General features: G+C 44.7%; 1 protein-coding gene across 2 annotated transcripts in view; it reads left to right on the forward strand.

Annotated features, from left to right (window-relative positions):
• Positions 1 to 24,214, forward strand: part of TPP2 (tripeptidyl peptidase ii) — a 182,669-nt gene that overhangs the window by 78,373 nt on the left and 80,082 nt on the right. For both annotated transcript variants that reach the window (XR_015190167.1, XM_086528335.1), the window contains exons 14-15: positions 1,089 to 1,168; positions 1,374 to 1,438. Coding sequence is in view for 1 of the 2 variants with exons in the window: in XM_086528335.1 (XP_086384461.1) it covers positions 1,089 to 1,168; positions 1,374 to 1,438 (145 nt within the window). In the remaining variant the exon portion in view is untranslated. The remainder of the gene's footprint in view (positions 1 to 1,088; positions 1,169 to 1,373; positions 1,439 to 24,214) is intronic.

Below are 24,214 nucleotides of genomic sequence, written 5' to 3' on the forward strand. Positions count from 1 at the left end.
CTTGATTTATAATTGCAAGATCTCCAATAACCACATTCCAACATTCCTTCTATTGGGACAGTTTTTGATTGCCTCTGCGTGCCTTGTTTGCTTCCTTGATTGTGTAAAAGCTCACCTGCAGTGGTTGGCATGAGATATCTTTGTGGCCATTTTCAACATTAATGGTGGACAAGCTGCAGCAGAGTGTCCGCTCATGTTTCTGTAGGGGCGTGTCGCTTTCATTAAGATCAAGAGATATATATGCATGTACAAGGGGTACACCACCTAAGCTATAATACAAGTGCATACATTACGTCATGGCATGACTAAGAATAGAGTAGGTTCCCATAGTTGTGAGCTAGTCTAGCGATATTGGCTTTATGCTGAGTTTGATGCTTCATCATGTTTTCAGCCATAGCCTTGAAATTTTGAAAGTGAGTAAACACAATTTTTTTTTACACCAGTGGGACAAATAAGAATGTAACTACATCCACTCATAGATATTTTGATCCCATCTCTCTCTATTTGGGTGGAGATTTTGATTTCTTGCTGAAAAGGGGGGAATCTACTTGCAGTGGTACCTTCATATGCCATTCCTGTTGGCTCTGATCATTTGGGTTGTAATTTTGTACTTTAGATGGTGTAGAACTATGACCTGTTTTTAAACTAAGAATGGACAGAATACTGTGATCAAGTAAGCCCCCTGGCATGTTTTATATCAAACGGGTAGATAAACGTATTGCCAATCTTGCCTTTTGAGTTTTCAAGGAGCTACATTATGATCTCTTCAGAAGCAATTAAACAGACCAAGGATAATAGTTATTCTAAAAACTATTGTAGAAGTAGGTCTTCACACTGTGCAGTGTAGGAAGGAGGTTAAAATACAAGATGTAATTAGGGTATGCTAATACAGAATATCTAACAGGAAGTGATGAAAAACTGTTTTTATTCAGTTCTTAGATCACACTGCAGTGTATCCTTCATAATTACTTGCGTGCAATTGTGATGGGTATATGGTGGTGTTGTGTGGTGATCATTTCAACTCTTTATTACAGTGGAACTTACTACTGGAAAGCACTTACTATGGTTTCCTTTTCTTTTTTTTTCAGCACTTATCAATATCTACAGAAGTCCCTTGGTAGGCCAGCTGTGTTTTATCAAGTTCAACTCAACCGTAGCGGGATTACCGGTTAGCTTCTGATTGCCTTACAAAATGAACCACTTTATAGCATGATCTAGCACTTCATATCTTGGATCTGTACTCATCTGGGCCTTTTCACATCGGAGTATTTGCTTCGATTGGTTCTATTCATCGAGCAATGCTATGATTTATTTTAGAGGAGGCTCCACTATTAATTGTACTTTACCACCTCTTTCACACCTATTGCATGAAGGTACTGGTCAATCTTATCGTGGAGTCTACTTACGGGAAGCTGTTGATTGTTGCACATCTACTGAGGTAATTATTTAAAACATGTGTGTAGTAATAATGACTTCTCTCATTCGAAGCGAGGCAACATATCTCAAACACATTCGTTGGCAATCATTACATTTCTTCTCTGAAAGAGCGATGTTGATTTTGACACCCACTTGATATCTGAGCATTAAATGAGTTTATAGAAGTGGAAGAGCATTGTATGTGCATGTATGTATGCGTGTGAGTGGTTGACAGAATATCCTGCTTTTCCACATGGGTTTTCTGTCACCTTGAAGTTTCTTACTAATAATTTACATGCTTACCAATGTGTGTGTGTGTGTGTGGTGTGAAGAGAGGTAAAAGAGAATTGCAGTCTCAAGAAGCCATCTGCATAGGAATTTGGTTTCCTCCGTTAACATGACCTCTCATAAGCACTATGTACAAGTGAAGCATTTGCATTATCAAGAAAAAGATTTAAAGGGAAGAACCTCCTTTAATCACAATAATCCTAGTCCTTCCGACACTAGCAATTTCTGTAATGGAATTGTGTTGCCCATTAGAAGCCTCAGAAGTAATCCAACTATGAGTGGGGTTCATGTGTGACTCTCATGGTCTTAAGGGTGTGGCCTGCTGCCAACCTCCATTACTTCCTTTGAACACCTCTTTAGCAGGAGGAGGTGATGGAATTGTTGGTGCTTTATGTTTGCCTTATCTTGGGAAGTTTCTCCAGAAGCAACTTGTTTACCTTTTTGAGGTGGTTGCGGATAAGCTGGTTGAGGGATCCAAGGAGGTATTATGTCTGTAGCAGAAGATTGTAGAAGTGTTTGGGGACTCTTTGAAGCCGTATGCGCAAACTTCTTGCGAGTAAAGCAGGCACAGCAAATACACCTCATTTTAAATCAAAATATGCAAGCTCCATAGAGACTTCATCAACATGGAGAATATCTTGTATCTTCAGTAAGGGTGGGTTCAGACAGGGTCGGCTGAAAAATACCAGTTTTGAGCCACTGCTTGCTGTTGAGTTCACAAAGAGCGGAGGAAAACAATATGCACTAATATTGGTCACATGGCTATAGAGTATGTGCCAACGGCTGAATGGACGCGGAAGGGTACAAATCATACCTGGACTTAATCTTGTTGCCTTGCGGGTGGGGGGGTGGTCACAAACTGCTGACATGTCAAGACACTAAAGACCTTGTGGGTTAGGGTTCCCTGAGCCTAACCCTAGCCAACCTGCAGATCTTGGCCGAGGGGCCCTAAATCCTAGCAGAAGCAGAAGAAGTTCTCACCAACTTATAGTTCCTCACTGAGTGGCCCAAGCATTTAAAATAGGGGTTAGGATTAAAATCCTAACCCCCAGCTAACTTAGAGGACTGTGTCCAATGGGTCCTAAAGTAAAGCACCCACACACACTTTTTTTTTGTAAGGTCAGATTGAATTACAAATGGGAAACCTCAAGGCGAGGAAAACCCATAGAAAGTATTACAAACTGTAACTCAGAAACAGTCAAAGTACAGCTGGTAATGGCTAGCAGGGAGCTCGTCCAAGTCATAGGCAACTTGAAGAGACTGTCTAAGAGATATCTTGAAGAAAGAAACATATTCCACTTGAATCTGCTGAAACATGAGGGAAATCCGTGCTCTCCACACTGGCCATAGTACCCAGAATCTAACCTAGCCGAAAAAGTATGCATACGACCGAAGCAAAGGCGGAAGCACTCCAAAGATCCAGAAAAATTTTCCAAATTGTAAGCCAGGGAAACCCGAGCGAAGAGCTGAAGAGATGCTGTCCACAAACTGTCGTGTATGAGAACAAGATCATAGCAGATGTGGAATATTCTCAATGTCTGCACCACAATGAATGCATCATGAAGAGGTCAATCTCCTAGAGCGCAATAATTTACCAGTGGGGAGAACCCCAACAATACATCTCCACATAAACAATCACTCCTTGAGAGGTAGCTTAGCATGCCACACTTTCATAACTTTACTCCGCCACCAAGTAACACTCTTATTCATATTCCATACCTTGTTATAGTGTTCTTGGATCCAGGAAGATGACTGCAAATGATAGTACACTTTCTTTGCAGATATCGAACCAATCGAAGAACCAGCGTAGAGCCAATCGCAAATTTGATTGTCTTCAACCAGCGGCGGGATGGGAGATATAGAGTTGACCAACTCCTTAATGGTGTCCCACATGCACCTGTAGTATAACCCAAGTCCAAAGGTAAGAGCAGCCCGTCTGAATGAGAGCACCCATCCTTCAACGTCTATCACATCTGTTATCCTGTCAATACATTTGAGGGAGAGAAAGTAAGCCTGTCTAGGAGAGCGTTGAACAAGAGTCCGGCAAAAACTCTACTCCAATGCAAACTCTCCAATCGAAGTGAATTTCCACAGGCGTCATCTCTACCACTCCACAACAATTCCCTCGTAACCAACTTCCAATCTTCCACTAGACTGGAATAAAAGGGACATCCCGGGATTGTAGATTCAACTTTACCAAAAACTACATCCCAATACGACGGCTGCCAACGGCCGAAGGCTGACGTGGAACCGCATGAGAGCACAAAAACGCAAGCACCTTCGTCCAGGGCTGTTTTTGCCCAACCAGCACCAACAACAAAGTAGCCTTCCTTCCTGTAACATGAGAACACAAATGAAGGATATTAAGACCACCACAACGTTTTGGAGTACAAAGCTTATCCATCGCAAGTAATTGCAAGCCTTTTTTGTGAGAGGAAGTGGACAACAAGTGCTCCAAAATTCAAGACATGAAATCTCGAAGATGACGGGGTGGCCAATGCAACAATGGCAAGAAAAATTGCATATATGCCACCAAAATAGACTTCACTATTCTGAGTCTTACATGGAGCGGCCAAGTAGATAATTTATAATAATGCAATTTAGACCTCAGTTTATTCTCAACCCATTGCAACAACTTCGCATTGTTAACCGACCAAGCCAACGGATAACCAAGATGTCTCACAATTTGATCAGGCTTCACTATCTCACCTGGCCATAACATAGCATGCCAATCCATTTGATGCAACGACAACAATTTAAATTTTCAGAAATTCACTTGCAGACCTGTAGCCAACCCCTAAATATGTAGTGCTTCCATAACACAACGAACATCCTCAGGTTGATTTCTAGGCCAAAACATGGAGTCATCCGCATACGCTTGTGCCACAAAATGATCATGAGCTGGTAGTTGCAATCCATGTAGCCGACCAGATGCTGTTAAGGAGTCCAGATACAACAATAGAGGATGTGTAGCAATAGCATACAACATGGCACTTAAAGGGCATCCTTGCCTGACCGATTGACCAAGATTCCATAACCGCTTCAGCTCACCGTCAAGAATTCCTGCAGATTGACTGTTTTTATAAAGAAAATAGACTACCCGATGCATCTTGGGCCGAAAGCCTAAAGCCGTCATGATCTGAGCAATGAAGTCCCAATGAATAATGTCAAATGCTTTCTCTATATCAATTTGCATGATAAGCACATCTTGTCCAATATATTTTGCGTACTCAATTTTAATAAAACCGTTAGCAATATTATCCATAATTTGCCAGCGAGGGATAAATCTATACTGGGCCGGATGTATATTGGAAAACGAATGGTCAGCAACACGTGTAGCTATCATTTTCGACAACAATTTGTAAACAATTGGCATAAGCGTTATTGGACGCCAATGCAAGAAGTATTGACACAATGCTTGCTTAGGCAACAATTTCACTAGTCCTTTCCACAATTGTGGCAAAGATTGCGTGGTCCATGCATGATTTATCATGAAAAGGAGAGGTTGCTTAAGGGATTTCCAAAAGCGAACGGAAAATTCAACCGTAACCCCGTCCCATCCAAGTGATTTCCAACGACCAAGATGCAACAAACTGTTGTGCAACTCATCCTCAGTAAAAATGGCCTCAAGGGTAGCTACATCATTCATTGTCAATATAGGATGTACATAAGACAACAATAAGTATTTGGCTTTGTAAAACCTCACTCGAGGGAGCCTAAGGCTCGGCAAAAACTCGTTGAAAATAATCCATCATTGAGTCCGCCAATTGACCTTTCTTGGTCGTCCATTGCCCAGCCTCGTCTTTAACCCTTTTGATAGAGGCAAATGTCCTCGAATGATGCAAATGCTTAAAGAATTGTTTCGATGAACAACCTTTATCCATAAAAGTGTATTGCCTAGATCTAATTTTCCAATTTTCAAGTTTTCTCTTATCAATGTGCATCAATGAGATTTTAGCTGCGCATAATTCCTCTTGTTCTGAATCAATAAGCCTTCTAGTATCTGCAATACTTCCTAAGGCTTGACAGGTCGCCTTATCTTTTTGCACTTTATTTCTCAACTGGTACATGTACCATGAACCATAATCCTTTATGACTGCCTAGATGCGCATGACAAAACGATACCATGCAGCATCCACATCAATAAACATATGAGAGACAAGTAGAGGAATTACTGCTTCAATCAAAGTTTGAAATGCTCTATGTGAAAGATATGCATTATTAATATGCAACAACCTCTTACGAAGGAGCGGGAAATCTACATCTAATGCGTCAAAATAGACCCAGAGCAAAAGAGGAAAATAATCAGATAAGGTGAAAGAACGATCAATCTTCATATCACATGCAAACATATCATATTGCAGAGCAGCGATCCAATCGTGCTCTATATCCAGAGTGAGCATTATGAGTAAATGTATAACCCCGCTCTAAAGAGTGCGTGCTGGCCCATAGATCCAAGATACCCATATTATTGACCATGGCATCCCAGGAAGAGCATTCAGAGCTCAACATATGCGAATGATGTAACAGACTTGGACACTCCAAGTCCAGAATCTACCGCCACACCACAAATAATCACTTCAAAACAGTTTACAGTTCACAATTGGCCCGACGGAGTTCCTTGCCTAGAGATATTGGCCCCAAAGACTGGCGCCCCTTTCGGTATTTCTTTTTGTATTAATCTTCAACTCAAAGTACAAGCGAGTGGCCGGGCGCTCACTCTCAGACTCTCCGTCCAGATGCTTTGAGAAGTGAGTAGCCAAGCCATTAATTTATAGATCTTACAAGGGATGCTGAAAGTAGAGCCCAAAAGCTGAAATCAGAAGCCTTGTAAAATAAAGCAAAAGCTTTCTGCCTCTCATAAGCTCTCTCTCTCTCTCTCTCTCTCTCTCTCTCTCTCTCTCTCTCAGTGTGACATAAAAACGCATTTCATGCAGATGAAACCTCGAAACCCCGAAACCTATGAAACGTTTTGCCGAAACACATGAAACGGACAGGCATTTTTTATGAAACATTTAAAATTGGGGCTTTTTTTCTTTTTTTTGAGGAGTTAACAGATGATTGTGGTCCCTAAAACTTATGGTTTGTGACATTGAATTAAGTTTGAACTTTGTTCAATAGAAGTACTTTGCTAAATGAATCAATGATGCATCAGTTATGATTCATGAAACTAGTGGCTATGTTTTAACTTTCATCAATACTGAACATCTCTTTGATCGTGCTCGCTTGAAGTCGCTTCTAAGCAGTGAGCACGTCTCTCTCTCTCTCTCTCTCTCTCTCTCTCTCTCTCTCTCTCTCTCTCTCTCTCTCTCGTGTACATTAAAGTCTAGAGTCATGTGTGCTACATTGTATACGTATTTATCATATTTTATTAATATATAATTTAATGTCGTTTATGAAACCCGTTTCATGTTTTTGACGCTATGAAACGAAACATTTCAAAACCTCGAAACCCCGAAACGACCGAAACCACGAAACGTTTCATGTCACACTGCTCTCTCTTGAGAGGAAATAAAACAAACAAAAGAGCTCTCTCTCTTGAATTGCGTAGCAAAAAGCAAGTCCAAAGCTGCGCCATCTGTCGCAAAATGCTCCGCGATTTGCGGGGTCCGTACAGCTCCCACGTGGCAAGTTTTCCGCAATTTCCGGAGTTGCCGTACAGCTAGCCACGTCAGCTTTTTAGATCATTTCCGGGGCTCCCCATGACCAAGAGAGAGTGTGTGTGAATGCCTGGTCTGCAACCCTATCATGCCACGTCACCTGTTTGTGACATACCCCCCTCTTGAAAGCATTGTAATCGCCCTTGATTACCCGCTGATTACGCCTGTTAGTACCGACGCACTAGGAACACACATCTAGCACATGTGCCAATCAACAGTCACATCACTTGACATCACATGACAAATCACATTCAACATTCATTCGAATTTTGGACCATGATTTATCGGCAATGCAATTAGAAATCGCATCTAGATCCACTCAGGACCTCATAGATGCCCGATTGACTAATCCCTATTGCAACCATGTCTATTGAGATCATTCAGACCAAAATGCTGCAGTCATTTTATCTATTAGTTCCTGCACTTAAACAAGTCAAGAACAAATCAGTTTCATGTTATCCGGAATTCCATTTCATCAAGTCATACAACAGAATACTGTTAGCTCTCAGTATCCCTGAAGCTCAAAGAGACATTAGTGACTCTAGTATTCAAAAATCGAGGCATCTGTTGACAAAGGAGCGGAGTAACTCCCCTCTTGTGCAACCCACTGCCCCAGATCTCCGGCCAAGCTCAATTCGAGATTCCATTTGGAGTAGACTATGCTAAACCAAAAGCTTCAAGTTAAAGTTTCACAATCTGAGGAGTATCTGCTAGGTCCTCCTTCTCCATCCACTTCGCATCCAGTGCGGGAGATAGTTCTTGAATTTAACCAAGAACCGCCTTCTCACTTTACCCTTATTCTTTCTGTCCTTATGTGCCAAAATCTGTTCAGGAACAAGGATCTCCTCGTTTTCTTCTAGTTCGGGTTGCTCATCAGGCTCCCAATTTTTCGGGCACATCACCTTTAAAAGGTTTCAAGAGACTCACATGAAATGCATTGTGAATTATCCAAGTGTGAGGCAATTTCAGTCGGAAGGAGATATCATTGATCTTTTCGGAGATCTGGAAAGGTCTGTAGTATCTCATACTAAGCTTTGGAAAAAGCCTCTCCTTTCCCTTTTTCTTTCTCAGGCGTGCCTTCTCAAAACGTAAGACCACCCAATTATCCTCCTTCAATTTCAAATCGCGACGATGGTGATCTGTTGCCTTTTTCTGTCTTTCTTGAGATTTCTGCAAAGCCTCGCGGACCATGGCAAAGGCCGTGTCCAAGTCGCGCGTGTACTCAGGGGCTTCAAAAATCTTATCTTTCGTGCTTAGGAAGGGTGCAACCTTCGCAGCACGTTCAATAATCTCAAATGGTGCCTTCCCCGTCGAAGAGTGTATCATGTTGTTGTAGGCAAATTCCACCAAAGGTAGATACTTTTCCCATTGAGTCTTCTGATCCGAGATGTAAGACTTCAATAAATCTAAAACCATTGAATTGGCAATCTCAGATTGCCCGTCAGTCTGCGGGTGGAAAGATAAGGAGAACTGCAACCGCGTGCCAATGTTCTCCCAAATTGTCTTCCCAAACAAACTCGTGAATCTGGGGTCCCTGTCGAAGACAATCGTCTCAGGCATGCCATGTAATCTGAAAATGTGGGCCACAAAGAGTCTTGCTAAGTGATCCGGCTTGACTGTTTTCTTCACTGGAATGAAATGAGCCTACTTGCTAAATGTGTCAATAACAGTCCAGATACCATCGTGACCAGTCTGTGTTCTCAGGAGATAAAAAAATGAAATCCATTGCAATACTTTCCCAGGGGCGGGTGGGTATGGGCAAAGGCTGTAACAATCCTTGTGCTTTATGCCTGTCAAACTTGACCTTCTGGCATACCAAGCAACTCCGCACAAACTCGTCTACATCCTTCTTGAGTCTCACCCAAAATAAGTATTTCTCTACCCCTTTCAAGGTGGTAGCAATGCCGCGGTGACCCGTAAAAGGCAGACAATGGCATTTGGTCGTAACCTTTTCCCTCAACGGCTGTGTAACGAACAACATGATTTTCCTTATCAAGTACCCATTCCGAATGGAATATCCCACTACTGTCTCCCCATCTGGTATCCGTGTGAAAATGTCTGCAAAATATGTATCTGTGGCATACTGATTGACCATATCCTCGAAGCTTCTATGATGTATCGTGGAAATAGCGAGAACCAACGGTTTCCGAGACAAAGCCTCTACTAGCAAATTCATATGTCCGTCCACATGAACAATGTGGAAGTGAAACTGTGACAAGATGTTCGCCCACCGCATTTGCTTTTTCGATAGCTGCTTCTGTGACAAGGAGTAGCATAAACTCTGATGGTCTGTAAAGACAGTAAAATCCGCTCCGAGAAAGTAATGCCACCACTGAGTAAGAGCATGGATAACCGCCAAAAGCTCTTTCTCATAAATCTGTGCTGTCAATTCCGGCCTTGAGAACAATCGGCTCTCGTAGGCAATGACATGGCCTTTTTGCATTAAGACCGCACCCAGACTACGACCACGAGCATCACAATATACTTCAAATGATTTCTGCAAGTCCGGCAAAGTCAAATCTAGTCCCGTAGTCAATTCCTCTTTCAAAGTTTGAAAGGGAGTCACCTGTGTGGGTCCCCACGAGAAAGGGACTCCTTTCTGTGTCAAGATATGTAAAGGGGAAGCAACCTCTGCAAACTTTCTAATGAACCGCCTGTAGTACAAACACAATCCCAAGACGCTTCTAACTTCATGGACATTCTTTAAATCGGTCCAACCAAGGATAGTCTCTATCTTGACTGGGTCCATTTGCACTCCCGCGGCTGAGACAATGTGTCCCAGAAAGTGTATCTCTAGTTGGAAAAATTCACTTTTCTTCACGTTAATCACTAACTTGTGATCTCGTAATGCCTGAAAGACTTGAAGCAGATGTTCTCTATGTTCTGCCTCATCCTTGGAGAAAACAATGCTGTTGTCAAAGAAAGTGCCAACAAATAGTCTATACTCTCGAAAAATCGTGTCCATCATCCGGTTAAATGTCGCAGGAGCATTAGTTAAGCCGAAAGGCATCACCAAAAGCTCAAATAACCCAAAAGTCGTCCGAAAGACTTGTCTTGTAGTCTCCCGGCGCTATTCGGATCTGAGGATATCCACTTTTCAGGTCGATCCTGCTAAAGCACGAGGATCCTTGAAGTCGGTCAAGTATATCATCGATTCTAGGAATCGGAAATCTGTTCTTGATGGTGATTTTGTTGAGAGCTCTATAATCGATGCACATTCTCCAAGATCCGTCTTTCTTCAAAACCAACAACACAGGAGAGGAGTGCGGTGAAGTACTAGGCTGGACAAGACCCTTTTCCAAGAGGTCTTTAACTTGGTTCATAATTTCTTCCTTCGGGGGTCGGGTCACACGATAATGTGGCTGGTTCGAGGGTGTGCTTCCAGGTATCAGATCAATGGTATGATCTTCAGGACGGGCGTGGTAAGTCGCCAGGGGTAGGCCCTCTGAGAAGCAATCGGCATGAGCGTGCAGAAAATCTTGGCGTTCATTATGAAGTTCAGACATATTTGTCCTATCCTCATCATTCAACTCTGTCAAAAAGATCGAGTAAACAAACAGATTGGATTTCATTAATTTTGAAATGGCCGAAGCCGATACAATAGGGACAGGCTCGCCCTTAAGTTTTACGTCGAGTACAATGGTTCTTCCCTTCTGTGTGGTCAAAGTCGCTTTCCTCGCCCGATAGTCGACCACGGCGTTGTTCTTGTGGTACCAGGGAATTCCCAAGAGAACATCACAACCTTTCAAAGGCATTATGTAGAAATCCTCATGCCCCAAATACCCCCGACAATGCAACCGAAGTTTGCTAATGACAGGTGTAATGGCTACGTCCCTGCCGGATGCCGCTAGAACTGCCTCTGCTAGTGGTCCCATCCGATCGGCAGTGATCTCGAGTCGCGCCGCCAATTCTGGTGAAATGAAGTTGGCCTTGGCTCCTCTATCAAAGAGGATCAGGGCTTCTTGGTCTTTTACTTTCCCCCAAGCTCGGCAAAATTCTGTACTCTCGTCCATCGTACTGGGATCAATACCCACGCAATCTGGAACCAATCCTGTTTTCATCTTGCCTTTTCTTCCACGGTCCTCAGCTGCTCCCGAACTCTGAGGCCTTTCGTCGTCCTTGTTGTTCTTTCTGTGCCTTTTTAGGGCACTTTGCGGAGATATGCTCAGTTTCCTCGCATCCAAAGCCCTTCCCCTCTATGTAGCGAGTGTCACGAGCGTGTGACTACTATCTATCCTTTTGTTGATTTCTTTCTTATTATTTATTTACTTTCACTTTTTGGAAACATCCCTCGGGAAATCTAACTGCCCTGCATTGCGTAGCTAGTGTGGAACTGTCCAGAGGGAGTCCAGGCCTGAGGCACTAAGGTTGGACAAGGACTATGGTTAGCCAAAGTGGGGTCATTGACTAGCCAAAGTGGAATCCTTTGCTAGAGAGGCTACATTTCAATTCTGCGTGTGGCTGCACTGTACAAAGGGGGTCAGATGACCTAGAAAGATACAATGGCAGCATCTCCTAAAATTTAGGGAACTGCTATTTTGGGACCTGAAAATGTGTCCGCGTCATTACCTTGGGAATGACAAGGGAACATTTTAATACTCTGCCGTGAAGTCAACCGGGCAACCGGTCGGGAGATTTTTAGGCGACAACCCCGAAACGGGAAATAGCTTGTAAATGTGCAAGTGGCACATTTCTGTGCACTTTCCTCATGCAAGAAGAAGTGGCGCTGAATTTATAGCTGGGAGGCTCATTTTGCAAGTTCTTGTCACTGGTTAAGAGCTATGGAGTGCTTCCTTTCCCTCCTATGTACAGTGCGGTGCCAGGAGTGATGCCCTGCACGCTACGCATTGCCCTCTCTCTCTCCCCTATGGCGGTATGTTATGCCCCTCTAGTGGGCTTTTCAATTGACCAATGTACAGTTGTGTGGGTTCATGCGTGATTGCCAAGGCAAGAGCCTCTTGCACAGGTACTAGATTAGCTAGCGGCTAATCCCCCGTAGGTACAGGTGAATTCGGAGAGGTTTCACGCCAGAAATCTCGTCCGATTCAAAGGGCTTTTTCCCATAGAAGTGAGCCTTGGTCAGTTTGGGCTTGAAGACACAGGGGATCATAGACCAGACACAGGGAATTGCAATTATGGCTGACAGACCAGATGATTTGATTGAAGAGGTTTCCTCTTCACAGGGTCAACAGACACATGAAGTGGGTGAGTCTCCAAGACCACCTCTGACGGATGATGATATATTCAGGACCCAGTTGGCTACTGCTGTGGCTATATTCACACAAGTAATGCAGAACCCGAGGTTTTTAGCCTTTCTACAATCTTCTCTTCCGTCTCAGCAAGTTGGGTCACTGGATCACATTCAAAAGCCTTTTAAGGCTCGAGCACAGGTGATTCATACTGCGGAGTCAATGGAAACACCTGTACACTTGACGGAGAACATGCAGTCTCCACAACATGTGCCTAAGGTGCAAGAACAGGTGGCTGAGATGCCAGTCTTTCAAGCTGTACCAGTTCAGCCAACCACTTTTCAGCAGCTTATAGCTGGTTCTAATGGGCAGGAAAGCAACCTACAGGCTATGCAACAAGTCTTCCCACCACCTTCAGTACACCCTGGCTATTTTGGAGGTGGATCGGTATTCCAGAGCATGGCTGGTCATGCACCTGGAAATCAGTTTTACACGCCAGGAACAGTGTTCGGGGGTTCTCAGACGATGATGCCTAACCCCATGTATGGTGTCACGGGCATGCTACCAGGGTTTCAAAGCACTCAAGGCCAATTTGGGATGCCATCGGCAAATTTTGGTATGGCTGGAATTACAAATCAGCAGTCAAATATGGCATTTCCAGGTCAACTTAATTGCGGTCAGGGAACACAAATGAACCCTAACAGTGTTCCCATGTTTCAGTCACTTCCATATGACAATTTAACGCCGCTGGAGAGGCCAACTGCGTACAAAGAAGGTGGCAAAGGTGTGACATTCACGACCTTTACAGGGTTTGATGACAGGAAGAAGGCTCTCTCATTCCTCCAGCAGTTTGACAAAGCCTATGCAGGGGCAAACTTTATAGAGTCTTCAAAGGTCCGCAAGGCAACCACGTTCTTGACAGGGAATGCGGGACAATGGTGGACAACTTTATTGCTTCAAGGGAAAGCTCCGTCCACATGGATTTATTTAAAGCAGGCTTTTGCAGCAACATGGTTGTCTGATGACTTTGAAGCAGATGTCATGACAGAATGGCACCAGCTTAATGCTGCCACTTGCAAGAATCTGGATGACTACAATCGGAAGTTTTGGAAAGCTCTACCTCCAGTAACTTCCTATAGGTTTGTGCCATTGACAGAACAGATTGAAAAATATTGTTGTGGCCTACCCAAAGGATTGAGAAAGTACTGCAGGAAGACCAAAGTCACTACTTTGACGCAGCTCATCGAGGTAGCAAACACTGGAAATGGTTTGCTCAAGGGAGAAGATTGTGAATTCAATACTGGCGTCAAGGAAGGATCAACCAAGAAAAATTCGGCGAAGAAGCACGTTCCCAATGAGGTTCCTAAAGGGACTCAAGAGCCAGCCAACGCAGGGAAAGGCAAAGCTACTGCTGAATCAGAAAAGGGACTAGCAAATAAATGTAAAAGACGTTTTCCTTGCAAGTCAGAAGAGCAAAAGAAGGTCCTGAGGTTAGAGAACAAATGCTTCATCTGTGAGCAGCCTGGCCACATTGCTTACAATTGTCCTAGAAAGAAAAGGCGAGCTGATTTTGAAGACAAGGAGGACAAGAAAGGAAAGAAGCCCATGGCTGGTCTAGTGCCAGATATGGTGGGCGACAAGCCAAATTCAGATGCAAGTTAGCTTTGCAGAACATGGGGAAAGGTCAGGGATCAAACAATGCTTATCTTCTTTGATCCAGGTGCCAAACTCAACTTCATCTCCCCAGAATTGGCTTCAAAGTTGGAAATCAGACATGAAGAGATGGGGTATACAGCAGAGGCAGGTTTGGCATGTCCTGGCCATACAGAGGCTGTGACACCCATCATTGGAAAGTTGCGCCTACATATCCAGTCCTATGTAGATGCTGAAGAATTTTACATCATGCCACTGGACGGATGTGATGTGTTGCTAGGTATTCCTTGGTTGTTTCGTGTACAGGGAATCATGGATGCCTACAACAAAAAGATCACTATACAGAGCAGGGGAAAGACTCACATTTTGGATGTAAAGCTTAAAGGGGAGTCTATTCCCACTGTATCAGCTTCTGCTATTACTTCTGTAATGAAAAAGCATCTTTCTGCGTACTTGGTTTTTGCACGTGAAGTGTCAGATTGTGATGAATCAAATTTATCTGTGCTAGATAAAGAATGGTCAATGTTTTTACAACAGTATAGTGACTGTTTTTCCGTTTCATTACCGTCTCAATTACCGCCAGAGAGACCCGAGGACCATGCGATAGATTTGGTGCCAGGCAGTAGCCCACCAAATAAGCCTCCGTACAGGGTTAGTGCGGCTCAACAGAAAGAGATAATGGGCCAAGTACACGAGCTGTTAGAAAAGGGGCTGATTCAGCCCAGTTCATCCCCATTCTGTTCTCCAGTGTTGTTGGTGCAGAAAAAGGATGGCTCATGGCATATCTGCATCGACTACCGTGCACTGAACAAGAATACCATCAAGAATAGGTTCCCTATACCTAGAATTGATGATATTCTGGACAAATTAGAAGGAGCAGCTATGTTTAGCAGGATAGATCTAAAGAGTGGGTACCATCAGATCCGCATTAGATCAGAGGATGTGCACAAGACTGCTTTTAGAAAAACGTTTGGCCTTTACGAATTTTTAGTGATGCCCTTTGGTCTCACAAATGCTCCTGCTACGTTCAATAGGATGATGGACAGAATGTTTCGTCCACACCAGCAATTTGTTGGTACATTCTTTGATGACATGATAGTCTACTCAAAGAATGAAGAGGAGCATAGGCATCACTTGGCCATTGTGTTCAAAGAGCTATGCAGTCATATGTTGCTCATCAATGCAAAGAAAAGTGAATTTTTTCTGGAAGAGATTCATTTTCTCGGACACATTGTCTCAAAGTATGGTGTCAGAATGGATCCTGCTAAAGTTGAACCGATCAAGTCATGGCCAGATTTGAAGACGGTGGACGATATCCGAAGTTTCTTGGGACTATGCTCCTATTACAGAAGGTTTATCCGAAATTTCGCTGAGATTGCTTCACCTTTACATGCTCTTCAAAAGAAGGCTGTCACCTTTAGATGGACACAGAAAGAGATTTCAGCTTTTAATCTCTTAAAGGAAAAGATGACTTCAGATCCAGTCATTGTGTTGCCAGATCTTAGAAAGTCATTTGTGGTCTAGTGTGATGCCTGCGGTAGTAGCATTGGTGCAGTGCTAATGCAAGATGGCAGGGTAGTAGCCTATGAGAGTAGAATCTTGCAAGGGCCAGAAAAGACTATGCAAGTCTATGAAAAAGAACTGCAGGCCGTGATTCATGCACTCTTAAGTTGGAAACACTACCTGCTAGGTGCAGACTTTGTTGTCCAAACCATAGTTACCTGGAACGCGGAACGGGAATGGCAACGGGATCCCCGCGGAACGGGGGAACGGCTAGGGGTCCGGAACGGGAATGTCACGGAATGGGAGGTATAAAAAACACCCAAATAGTGCAATTTTTAGCTCCTTGTGTTAAAATACAAGGGAGTATTAGAGTGCTTTGACTCTAATACTCACAAAAAACTCGTTTTGAAGACCATTCAACCTTGCTATGACTAGATGATGTGAGAGAGAGAGAGAGAGAGATTTGAGAGAGTGGGAGGGAGAGGAAGAGAGCTTGAAGGCTTGAAGCCTTGAACCTTGAGAGAGTGAGTCTTGAGAGGGAGAGATCTTGAGAGTGAGAGGGAGAGAGCTTGAGCCTTGAGGATTAGCTTGTGAAGAGAGAGGGGGAGGGGGGTGCATTTTATAAGTCCTTGAGGCCCTGCACACTTTCAAAAGAAGCCCAAACATTTACTTCAATTTTTTCAAATTTTGCCAAATTTGTTTGTAGCCGTTGGCCGTTCCAGGGGCATTCCGGAACGGTCCGGGGGCGTTTCGGAACGTTCCGGAACGGTCGTTCCGGTTTGCATTGGCCACCCGGAACGTCAGACATTCCGGGACGTTCCGGAACGTTCGGGAAGGGAATTGCCCCCCGGAACGCCGGAACGGGGGCTAGGGGGCGTTCCCCGGTAACTATGGTCCAAATGGACCATCAGACCTTGCGATACTTCTTGGCAGAGGCAAAGTTATCTGAGAAGCATATGCGATGGGCAAATATCTTGTCCATGTTCCACTTTCAAATTGTGCATGTGGAAGGCAAGAAGAACGTTGTGGCTGATGCCTCGTCAAGCAAGCCACAAATTTCAGCTGTGTACATGGTATTTAAAGTGAGCTCAAATCAAGTACATGTTACATCAATGTTAGAGTTGTACAGATTGTCAGTTTGGCAATTGCTCTTATGGAATGTCCAAAAGTTTGGTTAGTGCTATAGAAGTGAGTATTTCTTGTCAGTTTGTCAAGGATACAGTAATTGCTTCTATTAAAGGGTACATGTGTAACTGCATTCTTAAACTGTCGGTTTGGGTATGCTCGAAAGTGTTATTCGGCCCAACGTGTACTATAAGACAGTGGCAAAATGTGTGCCTACCTTTTTGTCATTGGAAAGTTAGCGACTCAAAGCAATGGCAGAGTGCGAACCTACCACTATGTCATTGGGACAGGGTTCACACGCAAGCAATACATGTGTCGAGGAGGTGTTGAATACACCACGGTTGACAATGAGCATGTATGTGTCGTACATATGTCGACAGGTGTTGAATACATCAGTGTTGACTGTGAGCATGTACGACATAGATGCAAACGAGGACGTTTGAGATTTCAGGAGGGGGTATGTCACCATTGTGTGACTACTATCTATCCTTTTTGTTGATTTCTTTCTTATTATGTATTTACTTTCACTTTTTGGAAACACCCCTCGGGAAATCTAACTGCCCTGCATTGTATAGCTAGTGTGGAACTGTCCAGAGGGAGTCCAGGCCTGAGGGCAAGAGAGCACTAAGGTTGGACAAGGACTAAGGTTAGCCAAAGTGGGGTCACTGACTAGCCAAAGTGGAATCCTTTGGTACAGAGGCTACATTTGTATTCTGGGTGTGGCTGCACTGTACAAAGGGGGTCAGATGACGTAGAAAGATACAATGGCAGCATCTCCTAAAATTTAGGGAACTGCTATTTTGGGACCTGAAAATGTGTCCACGTCATTATCTCCGAAATGACAAGGGGAACATTTTAATACTCTGCCGTGAAGTCCACCGGGCAACCGGTTGGGAGATTTTAAGGCGACAACCCCGAAACGGGAAATAGCTTGTAAATGTGCCAAGTGGCACATTTCTGTGCACTTTCCTCATGCAAGAAGAAGTGGTGCTGAATTTATAGCTGGGAGGCTCATTTTGCAAGTTCCTGTCACTGATTAAGAGCTATGGTGTGCTTCCTTTCCCTCCTATGTACAGTGCGGTGCCAAGAGTGATACCTTGCACGCTACGCACTGCCCTCTCTCTCCCCTATGGCAGTATGTTATGCCCCTCTAGTGGGTTTTTCAATCGACCAATGTACAGTTGTGTGGGTTCATGCGTGATTGCCGAGGCAAGAGCCTCTTGCACAGGTACTGGATTAGCTAGCGGCTAATCCCCCGCAGGTACAGTTGAATTCGGAGAGGTTTCACGCCAGAAATCTCGTCCGATTCAAAGGGCAAGTAGCCCTACAGGTGCGGGAGGCCGAGGACTTGCTACGGATGCGACCAGCACGCGAAACGGAGCCCGAAACAGTAAATTACAGCGTGCTGTGTATTTTTGCAGGTTTAGGGTTTTGGCCCTAAACAAACCCTAGTACCCCCAGGAGGTTCGGGGATGCGAGGGGACCGCTGTACAGGTGATCTGGCGCATTTTTGGGGCTGAAAACAGAGAATTCAGTGTTCTGCAGATTATCGCCAGGTTTTGCAAAGTGCCCGTATGTGTCGGGAAAGTCATTCAATGCGTGGGAATACTGATTGTGAAGGGTCCTAGTACAATTATGCTGCCGAAATCGGGCCGGAACAGTTGAAATTTAGCCAAGCTTGTGCGGGGCAGCTTGTAGGGAACCACAACGTTTATTCCCTCTTTTAAACAATAAAGAAATACCAAAAGGGGCGCCTAAGTTAGGGGCCAATATGGTGTCGGTCTACTCATACAGGTGCAATCTAGCAGCCTGTATCCCTCTCCCCTTTGTTGTGTCTTGAAAGTACAGGTAAAATGGCCGACAAATTAAATGGGTGAAAGCAAATAAGGTTTAAGTCTAAAGTCTACTGCCCTTGCTGAAAGTACAAGCCGGTTTTAGCGAGCCCTCTCTTGAGGAGTAAGTTTGGGTCGGTTGCGGGGTAGGAGCAGGAGAAGATGTGGAAGCGGGGGGGGGGGGGGGAGAGGAACTCGGGGGGAGGAGGGGCTGTCGAAGGAGAGGTTGAGATGGAGGGTGGAGCGGGGACCTCGTCCTACTGAAGAGGGTTGAAACTGTTCCTGTGGGAACCCATTGCTGCTGGCCTCGAATGTGGGGACCACCCGGAGGGCCAGGCTAACGTGGTGGCCCCTGTCGAGCCGGACCACGAACTGGCTTCTAGCCCTCCTCTGCCTGAGCCCTAGGCTCGGAGGATGAGGCTGCCTGAGTACCTTGTGACTTTGTCTGCTGCTGCTGGCCAGCCCTAGTAGGCTAGGGCTGACCCTGAGGTGAAGGTCGTGGGCTTCTCCGTGGACATGTCTTCCCAAGATGGCCCATCTGTCGACAAATGAAACACTGATTCGGAAGGCCTGAATACTCCACGCTCTGGCGGAGCTAACCACCAGTCACCCGAGGTAGTAGAATGACCTTCGTGAGGGTGTGGGTGTCCCGTACCAGAACATGTACTGTGGGAATGCCTGCTGCCTTGGCAGCTACAGAGGCTGTCGTACGACGTGTCTCCAGGGCGGTCCCAATCTCTGAGCCAATCCCGGACAGGAGCAGAAGGTACTCTCTCCTCAAGTAGGGGAAGCATACAAAGATGGGAAGGTTTGCCTCCTCGACAAGAACATCGGTAGTTGGGTTGAAACCATGGCGCCACTGTTGAATGTGAGCATGAACTGCTTGGATGGCCAGGGGGCTCATTGCAATGACCTTGAAGGCCATCTCGGGAGTCTTAAACTCTATCTGGTAGTAGCTACGTTCGAGAAGTTGAACATCGAGGATCTTGCACACATCTGCGAGAAGGTGAGCCTAGAGGGGGGGGGGGGGGGGGGGGGTTTGGAGGGGGCTGACAGGGTCAGGGCAACGCGAGGGAGAGCTTGGGGGATTTGAGCGATGGCGAGGGCGACAGAGAGCAGCAGTAGCGAGCCGGGTGTAAAGCCAGAGCAATGGTGTTAACCTGAGCCCTTTGCAGTTATTTAAAGGCCCTTGGCCTTGAAAAGGAATTTACATGAAAAGCTTGAAACTCAAAAGCACCTGGCTCAATAGCCGGCGGCCAAAAACAAGCAGCACGTTTTGCGGAAACCCGTACAACTGCCACGTCAGCAGCGTAAATCCGTACAAGCTGCCACGTCAGCATATCAACGCAATTTGCGGAGCGGCCGTACATTAGTTGCTACGCAAATCTGTGTGTGTGTATGTGTGTGTTAGTCTTGCTTTATGTTAATGACTTTAGGTCCCCTGGACTCCATTGAACGGGGTACCATAAGTTGGTGGGAACTCTACTTTAAAAATGGGCCACCCGACCAAACTTTGCAAGCAGGTGAAACTACTATTGCTGCTTCTAGGGCTTAGGCTTCTCGACTGGGATCTGCAGGTTGGCTCCGTTCTTTAGTGGCTTGACACATCACCAGTTTGTGACATCCTCCTTTCAGGAAAGAACGTAATTGTCCGCGATTGCAGTATATCTGCAAAACAACTCAAGTTAGCTAAAAAATTTCCGAGGGACATCCCAAATCGGAGCTGTTGATTTCTTGGGTCATTGCCTTCCGAGAAGAATCTCATCCAGTGAGGAGTCTCATTCCAGATTGGAATTCTTGATATCCTAGGTCGTTGGTTTTCCAAAAGTATCTCATCCAATAAAATGTCTCATTCCAGATCGGAACTCTTGGTATCCTGGGTTGTTGGTTCCCCAAAAGTATCTCATCCAATAAGGAGTCTCATTCCATATCGGAACTCTTGATATCTTGGGTTGTTGACTTCCGAGAAGTATCTCATCCAAAAAGAAATATGCAGTGGTTGGCACATCATTATGCAACACAAATGCTCACATATGCATGTTACAGGACACAACAAACAACTCCATTGAGACTCCTCCGAGACAAACGGTCTATGGTATGAAGCTACTCAAGGATTACCTCGTCACTGCCCCCACAAATAAACTAAAAAGATCCGGGCCATGATTTCGGAGGACTGGTACAACCAAATGCTCCCCAGACCGCAGCCTACGTCGCTTAGATAGGCACAATTCTTGCAATGGTGATGGTAATCCAATGGTGTATTGCTCACATTGGGCCTCCAAGGGAACGAACCTAAAGAAAGACACGAGAAGGTACACATCAAGAAACCTTTGCTTATAGTCGTCCATCGTTCTTGTGGCAAGCATTTTCAAGTTGCCCCATTCTACCAAAACCAGCTTTTCAAAGAGGGAAGTCATATAACTGCGTACAAAGAATGTCTTGAAAGCTTGCGAGGTCCTTAGAGCATGCAATTGTGTCTTGATTGAACTCCACCAGTGCATCACATTATCTTTAAGAAATCCCGCTCCTCGAGAAATCTTGGATTCTTCTGTATAGTTCCCCAAAGCATAGATGTTGTTGAATGGTTGTAGGAACTGCAATGCTTTCTTCCGATCTTTCACCCCGGAAAAAGTGAAAAATTTCACAATCGTGCCGCCATCCTTGAAATCTTTCGGTTGGTTAGGCGCGTATCCCTGGTACGGATAATGAGGGTATCCATATGGGTTCCAACAATTGTAGCCTGGTGGCGGTACTGGCGGGGGCAACGGCGGTGGCAAAGGCCGTTGCACAGGATCAGGGTTAGATGGTTGCACCATATTCCTAATGATTCCCCCGATCGAAATAGACGACTGGGAAGGTTGCCGGTTGGAAGCTCTTGTACTTTCTGGTGACAGAGGAGGAGGTACTACCACCTAGGGCATCAAAGGTGGTAACATGTAATTCAAAAATTGTTGAAAACTTTGCAGCATCGGAAGATCTGTGCTAAGTATGCCGCGAAGCTCGTCGCGAAGAAACTGGAAGTATTCTGTTGAATCCATGAATGCCATGTCCTCGGTTGTTTATGGCTTATTCCCTCTAAGACAGAGCGGTGAAGACATGAGCGTGCCCGATGTGTGATGAAGTAAGGGTAGGAGTAGCTAATAAGTTCGAGGTTCGGCCACGAAGATTCTTCAAATAAAATTCCAGTAGACTTTGGAAGCACCGGTTTGCTCTTTCTGCTCTTTGGTGGGACCGGTATGCTTTTAGAAAAGCACATGCCCGAAGCTTTGATACCACTGTCACAGGACGGGCACCACGTGCCCACGGAAAAGAACAGACTAAACAGACTTTTAGCACTAAAACAACGACTGAATTGAAAGAGAGAGAGAGAGAGAGCACACGCGACAGGGAGTGGCGGAATTCCACCCCAGAAAGTACTGGCCCCAAACCCTGGCGTCTCCTTCGGTATTTCTTTATATTACATGAACTTAGTACAATGTTGGTACTCGCGCTCTGCACCTTTACCTAGAAGAGTGCGAGAAAGTCATCCCTCTGCACTTATTTAAAGGCCCTTGGCCTTGAAAAGCAATTTACATGAAAAGCTTGAAACTCAAAAGCAACTGCCTCAAAAGTTGGTGCCCAAGAACATGCAGCGCATTTTGTGGAAATCCGTACAACTTCCACGTCAGCAACGTAAATCGCGGAAATCCCTACAGGTTGCCACGTCAGCATGTCAGTGCAATTTGCGGAGCGTCTGTACTGTTGCCACATCATGAGTTGCTACGCAAATTTCTGTGTGTGTATTGGTCTTGCTTTATTTTACTGCCTTTAGGTCCCGTGGGCCCCATCGGACGGGGTCCTGTAAGTTGGTGGAACTCTTCTTTAAAAATAGACTACTCGGCCAAACTTTGCAAGTTGGTGAAATTGCTTTTGCTGCTTCTGCTACGTCTAGGGTTTAGGCTTCTCAGCCGGGATCTGCAGGTTGGCTCCATTCTTCAGTGGCTTGACACGTCAGCAATTTGTGACACATGCTACATGTCCCATATGTACAAATTTACAAAAGGCGGGGTGTCCAAAATGCGTATAGCATAGTTTGCAAACCCCTAGTCTGCTAGAGCATTCATGCTCAACAGTAGCATAAAACACAAACATTTTTCCACCTGGATCAAAAGGCCATATAACATAAACACAAAAATCATAAGAAATCAGCAGCCATATCAATGCTACCATATCAAAGCATAAAGCATATATAGAATCCAAATCCTCTTTAGGCATAAAGTACTCTCAACTAATACCACACAGAGAGACCCTTATATTACTATAGCATGCAATGAAGCCTCTTTACATCTCATCCTAAAATTCTTCCCCTTTCACCTCGGCCATTTTCGTATCCTTATGCATATCCATCTCATTCTTCCCACTCTTCACTAAGCATCCAAAATGGATGCAAAATGGATTGAAGAGAGTGAATTGGTAGAGTGACCAAATGTGTTGCAGTTTTACCTTGAAGCCTTTGGTTTACAACAAAGTTATACGGAACGGGAATGGGAACGGGGGATGGGAATGGGGCCGGTAAAGTAGACTAAAGTAAGGGTTGAATTACCTCCATTTAGCTTAGTCCCAAATTAACTCCTAAACAACCCCAAATCTGCCCCCAAACCGCCCCAAATATGTCTCCCAAGCAATCCCAAATCTGCCCCCAAATGTCTACTTTTGCTCGTTCCACCCCGCGTTCCGCACCATTCCGGAACGGCGTTCTGTTCCCAACTCCATTTCAGGAACATGACTAGTTCGGAACGTTTCGGAACGTTTGGGCTGCGTTCTGCCTGTTCCCCGTTACATTGGTTTACAACCCACCCAAACTCAGATCACTTCAATAGAACAAAGGTCGAAGGTTTTGACACTTGCTCAAAAGGGGGGTGATGTTGGAGCTAGCACATCTCATGTACACACGGATTCAATGCAATAAAAAGTGTACATTGCTTGACACAGGTTAAAAGTACAATGCTCACTTCTATAATATAAGGAAATGACAAAATTGTAAAGATTTTATTCAGTCATTTGTACTCATGTTTAATGGTCTTTCTTGATATATGCGATGATAAAAGGGTGGTAATCACAATAAATCATATGTGGCATGTAGAGCATGCATGCAATCCTGAACGTTTGCAATTTCAAGAGGGGGGTATGTCACAAGATTGTGAGAAACACTAACTTTATTTTTTGGTTTCCTTCCCTTGATTTTTTTAAAAAAAAATTAAGACTCTTTTTGACACAAATGCCCGGACATTGCATGGCTAATGTGAAGCTGCCAATGGCCAAGAGTTTTGCCTGCAGGAGTTAAGGCAAAGTAGCCACGGGATGGTTGGGCAGATTGACACTAAAATCTGACTAGTAGAGAAGTGGCTAGGCTTCATAAGTTGGAGGGGATTAGGAATTAAACCAAATGGGCAAACTGGGGAAACTTGTCAGTAGGAGAGCTACCTATTGGTCAACACACCTCCAGAAGGACTCTAGAGGCTTCCTAGCTGGGGGTGCTCAAATGTGAGAGTGGAGTCTGATTTTCAGT

The sequence above is a fragment of the Adiantum capillus-veneris genome, chromosome 14, assembly GCF_014529385.1.
Source record: "Adiantum capillus-veneris isolate H3 chromosome 14, ASM1452938v2, whole genome shotgun sequence".
Lineage (NCBI taxonomy): Eukaryota > Viridiplantae > Streptophyta > Polypodiopsida > Polypodiales > Pteridaceae > Adiantum > Adiantum capillus-veneris.